This window comes from Thunnus maccoyii, chromosome 14, assembly GCF_910596095.1.
Source record: "Thunnus maccoyii chromosome 14, fThuMac1.1, whole genome shotgun sequence".
Taxonomy (NCBI): domain Eukaryota; kingdom Metazoa; phylum Chordata; class Actinopteri; order Scombriformes; family Scombridae; genus Thunnus; species Thunnus maccoyii.
Window position 1 is genome coordinate 13,653,621 of NC_056546.1, and position 18,008 is coordinate 13,671,628.

An 18,008-nucleotide genomic window follows, 5' to 3' on the forward strand; every position below is an offset into this window, starting at 1 on the left:
CTTGTAGAACTATTGTGTAAAAGCAATATCACACTTGAGGTTGTGCTGTTGTACTGACTATCAGTACGGCCGTGATTATCTGCAGGCTTGTACCTACAACCGAATAACAGCCATGTTGATATTCAGTACAACAGCACTCCTTCTCGTGTGATATTGCTTAAATATCAGCCACGTATGGTATGTTCATATATATATAGAACATTAGATGTGACATTACATCATAAATCACAGGATAACCATCCACTATCTTACCTGGGTTGTCTTTACAATTGATGACGACCAAACCAGCATCTAACGGGTCCGAGGTGACATCTGCAGGTATGTTTACATGCTGTTTAATGTGCTGCAGCTGAGCAGCTTATTAGCTATCTAGCTGCCAACTGACATTAGCAGTGCACTTTTTTCCGGTGAAAGTGAAAAAGTGAAGCCCAGGGAAATCAACACAACAGTAACGTTAGCCACATCCTTGACAGCAACACGGAGCACTAACCAACAGCCAACATATTGTCATTCGAGGCCGAGGGGGGCACTTAACGTACATGTTCACCACATCTAGGTAAAGTAATCCAGGTGGAGAAAGGAGATTTGTACTTCAGCAGTTCCAGTCAAGCTTGCAATTTTGCAAAATTCCCACAATTTCTCTGCATTATCAACGTAAATTTAATGACTATACCTTGTGATGAGAATAAAAGATATTGCGATGAGTCCATTAGGAGTTCTGCTGAAGGCAAAACTTGCTTTATCCACAAAAATACCTCCTCATTTACAGTTAGCAAGGCCTTTAACCCCTCCTCTCATCATCAAAACAAACCCCATGCTGGTCGACCAAAAAAAAAACCCGGCAAAACAGCAAGTATTTCCTAGTGAGTTAGTGTGTGTGTGTGTGTGTGTGTGTGTGTGTGTGTGTGAGAGAGAGAGAGAGAGAGAGGAAGAGATATGATTGTAATTGCCTCCCAATATAGGCCATAATACTCAAAGATTATGAATACAACATAAGCCTCTTTCAACATAGTTTCCAATTAAATCAAATTTAAAACTTGACCCAGGTAAGATGGCTGCCATATGTTTCCATCCCAGAATGGCAAGTCACTATGACACGTCGCATCTAGTGTTTTATGTCTATGGGTATGTTATCCCAATGACAAGTGATTCTCATGTTGTCAAGAGATGTCAGTCTGCTGGTTGCAGGATCTGAAAAAATCCATGTGGGCTGTCAAGAGTTGTGTCTGTATCTCATGTGGAATGATACCTACATGACAGCAAAATCTGAACATAATTGTTCAGTGAACAGTGAAAAGAAATGCAGTCAGTGGCTGCACCGCACCATCCTCTCTTACCCCCCCAACTTTTAACCTCCGTCTTGCTTTTAGCTTCAAAATAGTGAAGTACTTTAGTTGCAAAAGCACAAACAAATGTTGATCTCGAATATTGATGAAAGATGAAGTGTTATATAATGTATTTTTCTCATTGAAAGATGTCCAGTTCCAGTTTGGGCAAAATGCTTTTGCATGTTCTCCGAGGATGGTTGGACAATGTGTTTCTGGGGAAACAAAAATGTGGTCCATAAAAGCCTGCCAATGCAGAGAGGGCAGAGTGAAATGGTGTGCAAACACATTATTGTCACTCCAATGGCATTATAAATGACTTCCCATGGGGATGCTCATAACTCAGGATAGAAAGGGGGGGTAGGGTTGAGAGTTTGGGGCAGGGCATGGAGGAAGGGAGAAGGAATAACAATCAAGGAGCAGAAACATGGCATATTATGAATTTTTTAAAAAAGCCTGAAAGATAGGTCAAAAGCTCAATTACAGTGAGTTTAAACACATTAACCTTATGGGACCCACGGAACGAGTCATTAAACTGAGAGAAGCCACACAAGACTCGAAGGAACAAAGACATGCCTCTAAGTCTGCTTTGAAAATGTTAAAAACCCAATTGACCCACAATTTAGCCATCAAACGGCCACTGTGCATGGCTGGGACTATCTGCATTACAGGTTAATTAACCAATCACACAGAGAGATAAGCATTTGCATAACTAAATGCACAATGTCTGCAAGGTCCAACGCTAGAGTCTGAATCAATTTGGTGTACAGACTTAGTTAAATGGCTGTGATGTTAGGCCTAATTGCCTACTTTGAAAAATAGATAGGAGAGAAAAACTCTGCCAAATTGTTGATCATTTGTCTCCTCGGTTCTCTTTAGCTAACAACAATGACTCTGTGTCATGGGAAGTCATAAATACTACAAGGTAAATTGAATCTGGAGTTGATTTTATCAGTGTCAAACTAGAGCAGTTCATTCCCAACCAAAGGGATGCAAATATCCAGCACAGCAAATTAATTGAGTGAACAGTGAATAAATGTTCACAGCTTGATGGGTTTCAATCACTTGTGCCATTTTGCACGTATATCCAATTTAATCAAACACTCACAAATTTACTTGAGGATGTAAAACAACCTCTAAAAATAGCCCCAAGCAACAAAACATAATAACAAAAGGCCTCTAAGCACCCAAGCTATAATTGTCATTAGGAGCTCTCTCTTTTCTGTTGTCAACGTGTTTGTGCTGTTGGCTCATTAACAAAAGCTGACCCATTGAATTGGGTCAGTGAAGATCTACCTAAGGGACCAATAGACTAGTGAGGCAGATGACTGTTTGGATGATTTGTCCCTAAGTGGATACATCAAGAGTACATCACTGGAGACTATGTGTTCCCACGTCTTCAACATTATTGATAGGCTGTGCATCTGTGGCTCAAGTCAATAGGGAGCAACTACTATACATGCAAATGCTGAGACCAGCGGGGAGAACGCATGACTTGCACCACAAGAGCCCAACAAATGAAGCTGCATTAAACACAAAATTCTAAGAGTTTATGGTGCAGCCTTGCATTTATGTAAATACCGGGCACAAACAAACACAAAATGGCTTCCAGAATTATTTTGAGCCTTCTAGGTAAATACAATTTTCCATGCATATCATCGCTCACTTGCATACATGAAATTAAGTAAGGACCCTGGAAGGCCAAAAGCGGTGGATTTATTCATGTTTATGTTTTATTGATGTGAGCAAAGAGAGTTTGCCCCAGGAAAGTCAACCAATCATTTTTCAGATTGGCTCTCACTCTCTGAGGAGTTGGGTTTAGTCATCCTTTTATCCTAACATTCTATTCTTGTCACCTTCTTTCCTTTATTTGCTTCCTTTTTTCTTTCTTTCATTCTTTCATTCTGTCTTTTTCTCTGTCAACAGGCTCCCCAGATACTTGTTTTTTACATCCAGCGATTTCATGAGGAACCCGTGCATAGCGAAAATTAAAAACAAAAACATTACAGGCATGTCAAAGTCAGGTGCTGTTTGACCATGCAAAGATTTTGACTCTTTCAGATGGTTGAATAGACAGCCTCCGTGGAAAAAGGCATCTTACATCCATAATGTCATTGTGATATACTGTATCAGCTCCATGCAAATGTCTCTTGCAAGCATTCAAGCATGCAGCACATGCATGTACTGCACATTCACAGAAACAGACTGTTGGGCCAAATCAAATCTTTAGAATTCCATATCAATCTGTTTTTTTAAAGAGAAATGCGGAAATTTTAAAAGTACTTCCCCGGGACGTAAGAGGCATCTCACCATGTTGGTGGGCAGAAGATTGTCTACATAGCTTGCAATTTAGCTATGAACTGTACTGCAATATGGCTATTAATAAAATGGAATAGCTGCAAATAAGCACAGTTTCATTCAAATTGAACCTGTTGCTTTTACAGCCCCCAGTAAAGCATCATTAAGACATTACCCCTCAAATATTATTTCTGTCTAATTGGGTAGTCAAGGGAAAAAAGCGACCCTTACTCTAAACAGCACACCTCTAGATTGTTGTTTCTTTTCTGCTCAGGAGTAACACATCACAGGAAGAAGGGAAAAATCTTTAGAAATGTGAGAAATACAACCACTTTCATGTAGATCTGGCACTGTTTTTGAACCTAACTGGAGGGGACAACTGAAGGATCTAAATTAATTTCCAAGGGACCCCCAAGTTGCTAACACTGAATGATGTAAGGTTCTTTGTAAGAACACGGCTAACAGCTCCTTCTCAGAGAGGATTGACACATATCTCTATTTTATTTACCTTTAGTGTCCTCTGAAAAGTTCACCGCTAAAATGAGACACATTTACATTCTCATGAATACACATAAGCTTTTACATATTGTACTGTAGGGTAAACACATCCATACAGAGAGCCATCTCCCAGCAGTAACCTTTGTCTATTTACCTCCTCTCATTCTAACCAAAACATCAAAATGTCTGACAACTCGCTGAAATGTGTCGACACTAATTAAATAATTTCTTACGCTTGAGCTTTTATAAGCTGATTTTAACCAAAATATGCCACCTTTCTATGTCAGCTGTCTGGAGGTCAGTTTCTGTGACCTTGTCAGATTTAATAAACGGAGTATAGATGGGTTTTGAATCCATCAAGTGATTGAATTAAACAAAATCTGACAAGCCTTGAGCGCAGATGTTCTTTTATTTACCTGGGCTGTGCATATATACAAGATGCACGGGTACAGTGGGCCTGAGTGTACATTTTTCAAGTAGTTTTGTGTTTCTTGGGTACTATTGTACAACTAGAGGGTCACATCATGAAGATGTCTTCTACTGCATAATCATTTTATCATTAATAACAATAATAATAATAATAATAATGAGAAAAGAAGAGACGTATCTTGTTGGGATGACAGCCATGACAAACACAGATGGGATTTTCATGGACCTATGGGTGGTTGGAAAGTTTGTAGGGGAAAAACTTGGAGCAGTGTGATTGATCAGGATAACTAGAAGTTGGATGGTTATTATAGATTATGTCTCAAAGCGCCAGAGATATAGAGCCCTTAAGATTTGTGCATTTGAAGTTGGTAGCAGTGTGAATTGCTTCCCACCTGGATTAGAAGCAAAGATGAAGGGAGTGGTAAGTGGTTCACCACTGTCAGTAGAGGCTGAATCATTTGGGGATGATGCAGGTGTGTGTGAGGCGAGCAGAACGACTAGATTCCAAGAAGGGGAGGACAGTAATTCTGTGTGTTTGAGTTTTCAAGGGGAATTGCTGGAAAGAGTGTACCTTGATTATGTGTGTTATAGGGTGAGGCCATATGACAGAGCTCCTCTCAGATGATTTTGTTGTTAGGAATATGGACATGTTGCTGCAGTATGTAGAGGAGTCAGAAGATGTGGGAGGTGTGGGAAGGACAACTGCAAAGTAGAAGGACAAGCAAAGTGCCTGCACTGCAGAGGAAATCACAATGTGGGGTCAGCACAGTGTCCAAGAAAAATTAAGGAAGGGAAAGTGAAATAGATGAGAGGAGAAGCAGGATTGTCAAAGCTGCTAAGAGAATGGAGAAAAATAACAAGATGGTGGAAGTGCAAAAAGAACCGGAGCAAAAAAGGAATGGAGCTGATTATAATATCTGCATGGAAAGCAGAGGAGAAAAGATTTTTGGCATTCATTGCCATGGTCATAAATTGCACTGCTGAATACAGGGGAAGTCAGAAAGAATCAAGATGGAGCTGGACACTGCCAGGAGATACTTGAATGTTATAGACATATTTGGAGAAGATCTAAATGTTACACTGCGGGAAGGATTTGCATCAACTCAGGCAATTAGGTCTTGGTTATAGAATAGACAACGTCGTGAATGAGTGGACACTGTAAATAGTTTGCACTACGAAGTTTTTACATTCCAGCAGATGGTGGTAATGCAACATTTGTGGATGCCAAACACTGTAAAACAAAACAGAAGAAGAAGAAGAAGACAGGGTCACAGCAGAGTGGGAGTCCAGTACGCCCGGAGAGGATAGCAGTTCGCCACTGGTGATCACGTGAGGCCCTGGGTTTAGTTGGATATCACCAGCCAACAGGAAGGTTGTCATCAAGCAGAGGATCTCTCAGTATGGTCGACTTGATCTCTCTCTCCCCTTGAAACTTGTCCTCATTGGCAAAGTAGCTTGGCCGTTATTTAGAAGAGCAGGTTGCATGTTGACTCCACGTATTCAGAGTGATACAGTATTGAAGATTGCGGTGATCAGGTTGATTTGTATAGCTGCAGCGCACAGTAGGCGGCTCTTTGAGCAACACCAGAAGCAATCTAACATTGCAATGTATTGGTTTTGTGTATATGTTTGAAACACAAACTGGGTTTTTGTAGAAAGGTGAGTTTGGCAAATTCGGCAAGGTTGTTTGTGTGTCCTCAAGCAGTACCATCTTGCCAATACCATGAAATTATACTTCATGTATATTTTTTATACATCGTGTATAATATTTAACGTGACTAATCGTAACAATATATCCTAAATTTTCTACAGAATAAAACACGTCTAGAAACAGAAACAGCAAGATGGGCTCACCTCTAAACTATGAAAAATGATTTTTGAGAGCAAATGGTGTCTCTAGTAGACCAGATGAGGGTGATGCCCAGCTTTTACATAAATTTTCATACTTGTGTCACAGTGTAAAAACTGACTCTCTGCCATTACTCATTTGAATAGAAAGCAGCAAGTGGTTTGGAAGAGGAAGCGGGGTGAAAAATCTAGAATAGTGGCTCAGACACCAAAAGCTGGCCAGGCAATATGAAAAAAGCAAGCTCGTACTCCATTGTTCACCTCACTACACTGCATTTCATTGGACTGTTCATGCAGATGCAATCCTAAGGACACAAAAATAAAACCTGTTTCATTTGTTGTTAAGCTCATTACAATCTCAACTTCATTAAAGGAAGGAAGACAGATGCCAAGGGCAAAACAGTCGTTTGAGTAATTTGACAAACACTGTGTTTTCTTAAAGTCAACTAGCTAATTAATGTCCTAGATCTCCTACTCACACTGAGAACATTTCAGGTCTGTTGTAGCGCTGCCACTTTTAATTTTCATTTCTTGTGCTACAAGAAAATCTTGTGCTAGAAAATCAACCGCCAAGCACAGGAAACAGGATTGTTTTGACTCCTTTATTGAGCCAATGGCATCTAGAAAAACGTGCTTAAAATGTAGACTACAAGTGTAGATGTAGAGAGAAGTCTGTACATCAAAATGATGAAAATACTGTCGCTGAAAAGTGTCACAATACATCCGACATTGTAGAAGTATTTTGCAGCTTCTTTTTTTCTCCCCATATGATTAAGGATTAATATATTCGTGCATCCATTAGAAATTATCTGATGCAAACACCTGCAGAGAAAAGAAATACAGTATTGGTTGCAAATTTGCATACATTTCTTTAAGGCTTAAGAGAAGCAAGGGCAAAATCAAGATACACTGCAAGTGGGCGGAGGGATAAAAACACAACATCCTGATTGTGGCTCTTTGAGGACAACTCCGAAGTAGAGCACTTAACAAGAAAGACAAACGTCTTTTAAGAGAAATGGTGCAGTCGAAGAGAGGCCTTACTCTGTCCTCATCTTATCTGTGGACCAAATTGATTGTTTGTTCTTTTGCAGGTGAAAACATACTCCGAGGATACAGCTTTCATCAAGTAAACCCCAGTGAAATGTCCCTTTTGCATTAGTCTGCTGTCTGTATGTTTGCTTATCCTCTTGACTCCTGAGCTTTGGTCATATAGCCCTGATGCTTTGAGCTTGAGAGGTTTCAGCAATCAATTCAGTCCATAATGGGGGGAAATTAATGAAATGGACTGAATGTAAAAGGGTTTCACCACAAATAAAGCTCTATTGTGAAGAGATTTTGTGGGCATACAACAATGTACAATAAAATGTTGCCATTAGTGGGATAAAACATTGCAATTGGTCTGCTTCATTTCTTTAAAGAAAGGCCAAGAGTCAGAGAAATGTTTAATAGACTGCGTATTGAAAAATACACATAGACTGGTCCATATTTTTTCTTCTGTGTCTTGATGTCGATGTTTCAGCACAATGCATGTGGTTTGCACAAAAGGTGAAAAACAAGGGAAGCGGAATACAAGGACAAATGTGATGGCAATTTTAGAAGTCATTTAAATGTTTCGACACATTTGACAAAGTTTTAGTCACATCCCATGCAATTTAAAATTAATTTTATGCATTGTAAGCAGTGTGGAGAGCCAAAAATACAGCATTAGCATTCTACCCATACAGGTCTCTTGTTCTGTGGCTCTCTTGTTTGCTCGTATTTAGTGTTCAGAGGTTGAAGTAGCATGACTACATTTATTCATCCTTGTTCCAGTTGTAATGTTGGTGTGTAATTCTGTTATTCACTAAGCCATTGTCTACAACAAAGATTGGAAATTTACCAGAGTGAATTTATGATAATATAAAATCTTGGAAATATGAACTATTTTTTGATAAGTTTGAAAAGTAGTTAGCATTTTGGATAACTTTAAGCAATATAACACCATTCAGGCATTTCTTCCATTCTCTTCTGTTCTTTCACAGCTTTGGCTCCTAATGGCTCGGCTTCTGCCCGGGGGGCTGTGAGCTGGAGCCAAAGGCAGTAGTGGGTCCAAATCGAGATTTTGGAAGAGGAAAGTCCTCCACCTAAAATGACCCCCTTGCTGCCAAATATGCTGTGAGACTCAGATCATGAGCTGAATGTGCCCCACTTATTTGCATTTTTCATAATGTGTTGAGGAGGAAATTGGCTACTCTTACAGATTTAGTTAACATCGGTTTTGATGAACTACTGTAAGTATCCGGAAGTGAATGATGTCAACCCTGACTCCTAGAAATCACACTTTTATACTAGGCTACATTTTTTTTTTTTGTCAGTTATGTTTTGAAGGAAACATAAAATCTTTTAGGATTATGTTTAGTGGGCAGATTTAGTTTAGTTTTTCTCCAGGGAACATAAATGCTATGTTCTTGTAATGATCTGAAGTCATACAGAGGTGGTCAAAGAGGAGAGTGGGCATCAGTGTTGCCAGATTGGGCAATTTTCATCAATTTGTTTACTACTTTTGGTACCATCTAGACAGTTATAGATACTGTTCAGTGAATTGGCTCCTTTTCCTCTCCAGGTATTATTATTGTGACTGACTGGGCACTGAGTTCAGGCTCGACATGGAGTGACTGATAATTGATGATCGGTAAAATCAAATGTCATTTCATTTCATATAGGCTGAAGCTTTTTTCTACTATTCAAATAATTATTCCGTTACAAAGTCATAGCGCTGTGATGGAAGCCTGTTCATATATGTGATGACTATACATTTTGATGTAACGTTATCTAAAAGTCAGAGTGTAGATTATTTTTAATTTCTTTACCTGTGGTTTTGGCTTTGCCTAATCAACAGGGACCCGAAGGTTCATCAAAATGAATTATTTATTTTTCATCCTGCATTTGTACTGTATTCAGCCACAGAGCAAAACAGGGGCCAAAATCATTCTCACTGAAGGACAAACCTTGTATGTTACATTGTTATTACCAAAAAATGCTGAGTGTTGTATTGCAAATCTAAGGACACTGGTAGGTGTTCAAAGCAAACACAGGTCTCTTGACATCAGAAACCAAGGTTTACATCCTGTGTGTTAGATTTAAGGCAACAACAGCACTTTCATTTTTGGTTAAATGTTAATACAGTAAATACATCATGACTCATGCGTCACATCAGTGTTGGCTTTTTCAGTATTTAACCAAGACCACAATCTTTCCCTAACCTTAGTCCTATGAAATCACAAACAAAATTAGTATGTGCATTTACATCTACAAGACTTTTTTCATAAAGTAGCACAGTTTGTGTTAACACTGCCTTTATGATAATTATTAAGGAAGTCGTCTCCCAGTTTGAATTGAATGATTTTCAGGCACCACAATTATTCCATTTGCTTTGACTGCCTAACATGAAAAAGTATTATTTATTATTTTTCGCCATTATTTTCTCAGTTAATCAATGAAAAATGCCTGTGAACACCACTGAAAAAATGTAAATAACATCATCAAATGTTCTGTTTTGTCCTAGCAAAACCCAAATGTATTGAATTTACTACATGAATAACGCAAGACAAGGAAAAGCAGCCAGTCCTCCCATTTGAGAGGCTTGAAAAATGACTCACACAATTAATTGATTATTAAAATGGATGCCAATTCATTTTCTGTTGATCGACTAATTAACTAATTGTTGCAGCTCTATTGCAAGATTGTATATTGTAAGAAAACAAATGAAATGTTATTGTTATTGAACATTTTGCGACTTGCCAGATATGTTCATTAACAACATTTCCTCATTTTGTTGATAGAAAACGTCATTAAGGGCGTCATTAAGTTTCCTTCAAAATGAATTTGCTGTTGCAAATTAGTAATATGAATTTTATTTCTAGGAGACAGGGTTGATAATGTGTGTCACACCAGTTTAATATTAGCTTTTTTGGTTATGATATAAGGCTTATTTGATTACATGTTCATGAAAATGTTATGCTACTCAGTGATTTTCTGGACAGATGCCCTTTAACCTGAATTGTGTGTGTGACATTTTGAGCTATTAAATTAAATTAAATTTAAGAATGTATAATCTTGACATTAAATGTGGACTACCACTTTTCAATTATATCAGTTCCAGGGACTGATAGATCCCTATTTGTCACTTAAAGTTTCATTTCATTTTTTTTTTTTTTTTTTGGTTGCAGTGGGTCAAAAATTATTCCAGAGCATCTCCGTGTCAGAAAGGGACATGTTCGGGCAACTGAAGGCAACAGAAGCACAACCAAATACATCATCTGATAATATGAAATTTCAATTACCTCTATGTGGAAAATTGAGCCACTGAATGAAATTGCTGCAGTATACAGCAAAGAAACATAAAAATGATAAGATGGAAAAGCATGAAAGCAAGAATTAAATCTTACTGGATTCAGCTTTAGATGGCGTATGAAATGGGAGCAGCAGTAAAACTAGAATACAATTTGATGTTATTTCAAATTCAATGTTTAGTTGTTTAAATAATTTATAGTCTCATGGCACTCTTATTATTTACTCCAATATAATCATTAGCTCATGCAAATGATATGTAGTGTCTGTCAAGTCTTACCTCTGCAAAGATTTTGATGAATATTTTGTCATAATTTCTGAATAACTGCCATCATTTAGATCCATATTTATTTGCTCATTTGATTTTGACTATAACTCAACTATGTTTTTTGTTCAAAGCAAAAGCAAACCAGTCATTTTAAAGGATTTGTTCCAGGAAAGCCATTGAGTGAGTATTCTATTTTCTAAATGTGTCATTTTGTGTTTGGAAGTTTTCCATCATCTCTACTGATTGCGCGATGTGTGTGTGTGTCTGTGTGTGTGTGTGTGTAGTGCTTTATGTTGGGTCTTTTGTATCTCACTAGATAGGAAAAACCATTTCCCCTGCAACTAATACATTCCTGTCACTGTAAACTGCCAAGTCAAACCATTATTTAAGCTGACTGCCACCTGAGCAATCCCAGTCATCTTTAAACATGATAGTAACTGCTATGTTGCTTCAGGAAATACACTGCTTCAAGGCCCAGAGAGTCTCAACACATAATGTTACCAAACCAGGGTCACTTGGTTTGCCTGATTTTAGAAGTGGTGAAACTAAAGACAACAAAATCAGCCGTGACAATCACGCATAAAAACTTCTTCCATAAAGAAGCACACTTTGTCTCTATGATAATTAATAAAGAAGTCACCTCCCAATTTGAATTTCAATTTTATGATTTTCCCAATCAGAAAATGCATAAATTTGTTTTCATAACCTAATCACAGCTATAGTATGTGTCTACCACACGGTGACAGTTATTAAACTAATTAATCACATGCAAACCTGTCAAATATGATTCTGCACCCGCTTTGTCACTTTGATTAAAATTGAAACATAAAAGCTGGGTGTATGCGTGCATGTGTGTGTGTGTTAAACAGAGAGAGAGAGACTGGGACAGATTGGGAAGCAGAAAGAAATCAAACAATGACAGTGTGCTTGAACATACAACTGAAGGCAGGCCTTTATTTGCCACTTAAAATGCACTTTGTGAGGCAAAACTACAGTCTAAGTGCTGAGGAAGTGCTGAGAGCCTATGTTGATGCGATGCATTATGGTCCCTGAGCACAAATGATTCATGGAAAAAAGGGCACACATGCATGTCATTTGAGGAGTAAAAACTGGGATTTCACTGAATTATTACTACAGAGAGGGTGAAACTTGTATCTTGTGTGCCATAAAATAAAACCGTAGCCAAAAGAACAATGAGAAATGTTTTCTTTTTCCTCAGCTAATGTTTAAAAATTGCACATCCAGGCTCCTGAGCAATTGCTTTTGCTGTAGTAACCAGCAGTCTACCTCTTACATAGCACGTAGGATTGCTGCAATTTCCATCAGCATCTTACAATCACATCATTGGACATTGCACCCCTAAAGGCTTGAGACCAGCAGGATTAATGAACAGACGTATGGTGCTGACACCCTGAGGGACAAGCAGGTAGAGGGAAAATGTCTGGTGGAAAAGAAATTATCTTGATTTGTTTTATTTTTTTATTTTTTATTTTTTCATCAGCTACCACTTTAAAATCCATATTAAGAAAGAAATCTGAAACATAAATATCCAAACTGAGCATCAGTAATGTCTGATAGTTTATTAATATTAATATACACAAAAACTCTGGAAAGGTTTTGTGTATACTGGAAATTTCCAGCCGCTGAGGAGCTGCAAAATATTCTAATACAAAGTACCACAGGAGGGAAACAATTTGTACTGAAATGTTAAAACGTGAACCCCTTTTGATTTTCATCAAATGTTGTATGCACGGATCAAAAATCCCTTTAGCTAGAGACCAAGGGACCAGAGGATGACAAAAAGTGCATGAATAAAAGATTCTACAAGGTCACATATCAGCCCCTTAGACAAAGCATCATATGCTTTTTTTTATTAAATCAAACTATAACTGCAAAACCAGGAAAATGCAATGACAAATCCCTATGTTGTATCTGAACACCTCAACAGTGGCAGCTTTCTAATGCACTTTTCATCATCCTGTAACACCCACAAACTCTGGTCAAATGCCTCTGTGAACTGGGAACCTATTCCATTTGATTTTATGGATCAAGGAGTTTCTATGCAACCAGCTCTGGCATGTTAAATGGAATGGCTGTCTATCTAATGAACCGGTTTTAAACACAGGTGTCCCCCGGGGCCATGCCATTTCCTCTTTTTTATTGTCTATTTATACCAATGAGATTATGTGCAACAATAACCACCTCATTCTGATTAAGTATGCGTGCGACGCGGCCCGAGAGGCCTGTCTGATTCCCAGTGGCAGCGAAAAAGACGATGTGACGGAGCTGACAGATTGGTTTGACTCTCGCCACCTCCAAGATGAAACATAACATTAAAAAAACAGAGATTTTACTCCACGGCCATGAGGAACAGCTGGCCTCATCAGTGTTCCCACAACATGAGTCAAATAGCAAGCCAATGAAGATAACCAGACCCTTATTCTCAAGGTACATGGACATTATTTACACCAACATACAGTATTATTTCAGCAGCAGAAGCTCGGGGGGATGTAATGTCAATAAAGACGTTCATTAGCTGTCCTTAGCTTCATCGCAGTGTCCCAGTTTGGTCAGCTGTCTTTGAGGAGAAACACACGCTTGCATAAATGGTCAATGAGGAGCCTCAAATCATTTGGCTGCCAATAACTCCCCGATCAACAAACAGTCAGCTGGCTTGCACACTAAGACTTTTGCCTTCAGGGGGGCGGGAGGGGGTCTCTGCATCCCTTAAGTGTGGGATGTGCTGCCTGTGCTGTTTAAAAAGATTACCCACACAGTCATAACACAGCTTGAACACCCATGTGAGGCAAATGACTGAAATATTGATTTGCCATACAGGACATCCGTCGCCAAGTGTGTGTAGTATTTTTTAATGAGTTTAATTTCTATTTTTGCCCATATTTGTGGCACACATCATCATAAATCATGAATCTTAATATCTTCAACCCCATTCACATTCAGGACAGATTTAAGAAGCAAGAAACATGCAGTCAATCAATACTACATGTAGTTAAGAAGCTTGAATTTAAAAGGGAATTCATCTAGTATATGTTTTATTCCCATGGTCGAGTCCAATCAATGTTATCTCTTTTAAAGTCACAGACCAGAGAGCTATGACTCCAGGCTTTGATGTCTCAGACAATCACAGAAATCGAATAATAGTTGGGAAACTGATTTGTGAAAAGATTTGAGGTTTTATACAATGAAATTCTTGATCAAATCTGAACTCTGGAGATCCCCTCTGGCGCTTTCACCATCACCTTGCACATCTTTCTCATTTCACTCCCTGTAGGATTTTACATCTTGGTCAGATCATAGGCAAAGTCTTAAGGAGAATATTTGATAGAACTACCCTAGACCATAGGAATGAAGTAATTTTCCTTCAAATGTCCCTTTTAGATTAGATTTATTATCAGTCATTTACATCTAATAAAAAAATCTAATATAGCCTGAGCTCTAACATCTAGTCATAAAACGCTATCAATTTACACTCTGCAGTTTCAGCTGTACTTTTGGGACCACAGAAAGAGTTCAGGATGTATAAATCTCAAATGTTGACTGGCCACAGTGACAAGCCCATCAGTGATGATCCAGTGAACAGTGAGCTACAGTACAAAAGACAATCTTTGGTGAAGACATCTCAGACCAACAACAAGACATATCCCACAAATCAGATTTTACTTGGTGCATTTCTAGTTTATTCCTGTAGAAACAATCTATAATGATGCATCAACATGGGCAAAGATTGGGATGCCTTGGAAAACAGAGTTGTGATTATTCTATGATATCATAATTTAATATTATCTGGCTTTTTCATTTAGTTGCTGCTATAGAATGAAGTGTTTAATTTGAATTCCTGTATTGCTGATTTGTACAAATACTTAAAGTACTTGACATTTATGTACATGTATGTACGTATGTTTGTATAAGTGTAAATGTATGTATATATGTGGTATGTTTATATAGGTGTATATATATATGTATATATGTGGTATGTCCGTTGTAATTTGTAAAGTTATGTTTGTGTTTGCAATGTAAGGTATATGTTTTTTTTTGTGTAAGTACTGTATATGTATTTTCTGTTTGTGTAAAATTAAAAAAATAAAATAAAAATAAAAAAGACAGGGATGCCCCTAACCTTATGACATTGATTACAAAAATAAACTGTAACAGATGAGAAATACAAGTTGAATGATATAACCATTGAGCAAAATATATCTACCTTTTTGGATAATGTATGAAGTGTTTCTGGGACACACAAATCTCCAGATGTGGTCCCAGATTAAGTTGCTGCCATACACCCTTGTGCCCAGCAAATTAAGGTGATCATACCTGAAGAAAAAAGGCAGAGTGGCTCCTTTCTTTTGTACAAGGCTGTTTGTAGTTTTAAGATCACTGTGCCTGATAAATACTGCAGCTTGCAAACACTTTTGCATGCTGTACATGTAAAGTAAGAGATAAAATCTCCATGTCTTTGTCTCGGTGAGGGTGAATGTTGTGCAATCACAAAGGGCACACACACGTGTGCGTGCAGCTGTAGTGTGTGTGTGTGTGTGTGTGTGTGTGTGTGTGTGTGTGTGTAATGGGGGTGGGGGGGGTGGGGGGGGGGCTGATCTGGGTGGTTGCTGCAATGTCTTGTCATCCATTTAAGTTGTGCGCATTCCCATCAATCTGTTCTGAAGTGCAAAGCTTGGCGCCATTTCTTCAACAAACATATTGCAATGCTGTATTCGTCCAGGCAATTAGACAACTACCAACTAGGTGTGAGTCAAATGTCAATGACAAAGGCATGGTTCATTTGCCAAAAGGTCAGGCAGTGTCTCATCAGCGTCACATCAAGGGCCAGATTGGTCACAGTCCCTTTTAATTGTAGCTATGCACCTTCCTGAGAGACATTACTTGATTATTTCATAAATAATTAATGTGTTGTGATTGCTGCCAAACTACCTGCGCCTTCCCATTGCTCAGTGTCACCATAAATTTACCTGAGGGGTTAAATGTTGATTTAAAGTTCAGGTGACACATAATTTGTTGAAATAAATGATTCTACTGTAGTTTTAAAAGCGAGAGGGAATCCTGCAAGTGCACAGTCATAACCATCAGGCGTCCACAAAATCAGGCGCGCAATGCGCACAGTTATAACCTTTCTATGGACAATAACGGAAAATGTAATGATGAATATAAAAATTGTTCAATTCAAGACTATGTTAGACTGGTAGAAATGTTAGAATAATTCATTTGCTGGAGTGAAATCCCCTCCTGTGCGCCGAGATAGGTGTGCGTAAAATTGTGACAGATACATGTATATATATTAAAGATATTCAGTTTGCATTTTAGACTTAAAAATAATATTTTGCATTATAATCAGTGTGGGGGTATTTTCGCGTTCTCTACAACCTTTATAATATGGTGAAATGTGTTTTTGCAGAACTGAAACTCACGCTGCTGTTGTGTCCGGACCAATGCACCATCGCCTGGTTGTGTGCTGAGTCTCCCGACAGAGCAAAAGTAGAAGTGTCCAGGTGCGGCTCACTTTGCCTCGGGTTAGACCCTTTGGCTTCCTCCCCAGTGCGCCGGTACTCGGCTCTGGAGTTGGAAATACCTTGGACAGTCTCCACAAACCTCTGCTGCGCTTCTCCACTTACACTCCTATCCACATTTTCAGTGTATGTTGCACCCACACTCCGTTTTGCCCTCTTTCTTGTGTCAGGAAATGTGCTTTCTAACATTATATTCGCTGTAGGTCGCCTTTGGTTGTCCTCGGAAATGTTATCATACTTTTTAACAGGTATTTTCAGACGGCTGGGGTAGTTTGGTACCGTTTTGATGCCGATTCGTGACTCATTTCCAAGTCCACTCTGTATGTCATTTCCCACTTGGTTGCCATTGTTCAGATTTAAAGCACCAACACCGACCGATTCCGTCTCAGAATCGCTTAAAACTTTTGAGCTATTGTCGACTTTGAATGAGACTTCGACCTCCGTTGATTTTCGGGTTACGCGTGCCTCCAGCGGCGTTATCTCCAGGCGATAAAATCTGTTATCTGTTGTAGGAGAACTTATTTCCGCTTGAGCCACAAACTTGGGGTGAAAGGGGTACAGCAACACCAAAGCCAAAAGAGAAAAACTCAAAAATGACCACAGTCCCATTCTGTCCTTCCTAACTGATAGTCTATCAGCAGGGAGAAAAAAATAGCGTGGCGGAGCTATTCAACTTCTAAGATATTCAAGGTATCATCTGTACGAGCAAGAAGCCATTCAGCAGACCCGCTCACGTCCAGGAATTTGTCAAAGTGAGGGACCAGTTGGGGAGGCGCTGCGCATCAGGCAAACGCGCCGACGGAGAGTGACTGCAGGAACCGATAGAGCTCATTGTTCATGAGGATGTTTGTGGGGGAAAAAAGGGGGGTTAAAATGCTGAAATCAGACATAAACATTTTGAAATTATTCCACGATTTAACTGTCGTCTGGGATGGCAGAGTTTTTATTCAGTAACATCTTAGTCTATGGAAACCCATAAAAGTTATCCAAAACAGCACTTGATTAACTCGGAGCGGTTGACAGCAAAAGTAATTTGTGTTTTGCAGAACAGTGTTTTGTACACACTGTGGCAACATTTTTTTCCCCATGATACGACAGGAGAAAGAAAATCATTTTCTTGCAGCAATCAACATCGGATTCATCTGTCAACTGTGTGCACGCGCGTGCGCACGTGTGTGAGGGAACATTTTTGGGAAATCAGATGGACTTCCTGATAGAGCTCCAGACTGATACTGATATCCTCCTGATGTGCAGGGCTGCAGAGGTGCAGCATTTTCCACCTGATATTTCTGGTGACATTGTAAGACTTTTTAGACCACTAATACAGCTCGCCTCAGGCCCTCTACTGCACAATAGCCCTGGAAAGAAGCTTTTGAAGTCATTCTATAATATGTTTTCTGTTATCTTCATCACTTGTGGTGCCACACAGCCTCCAACAACTCTGTTTTAATCTTAGCACCTTCACATTTCATA

At 38.9% G+C, this 18,008-nt stretch overlaps 1 protein-coding gene across 1 annotated transcript in view; it reads right to left on the reverse strand.

The window, feature by feature from the left end:
• Positions 1-17,262, reverse strand: part of sorcs3b (sortilin related VPS10 domain containing receptor 3b) — a 44,361-nt gene extending 27,099 nt beyond the window's left edge. Inside the window, exon 1 of the mRNA XM_042433943.1 lies at positions 16,437-17,262. Coding sequence (XP_042289877.1) covers positions 16,437-17,144 — 708 coding nt within the window. The 5' untranslated portion in view covers positions 17,145-17,262. The remainder of the gene's footprint in view (positions 1-16,436) is intronic.
• Positions 17,263-18,008: the final 746 nt, after the last annotated feature.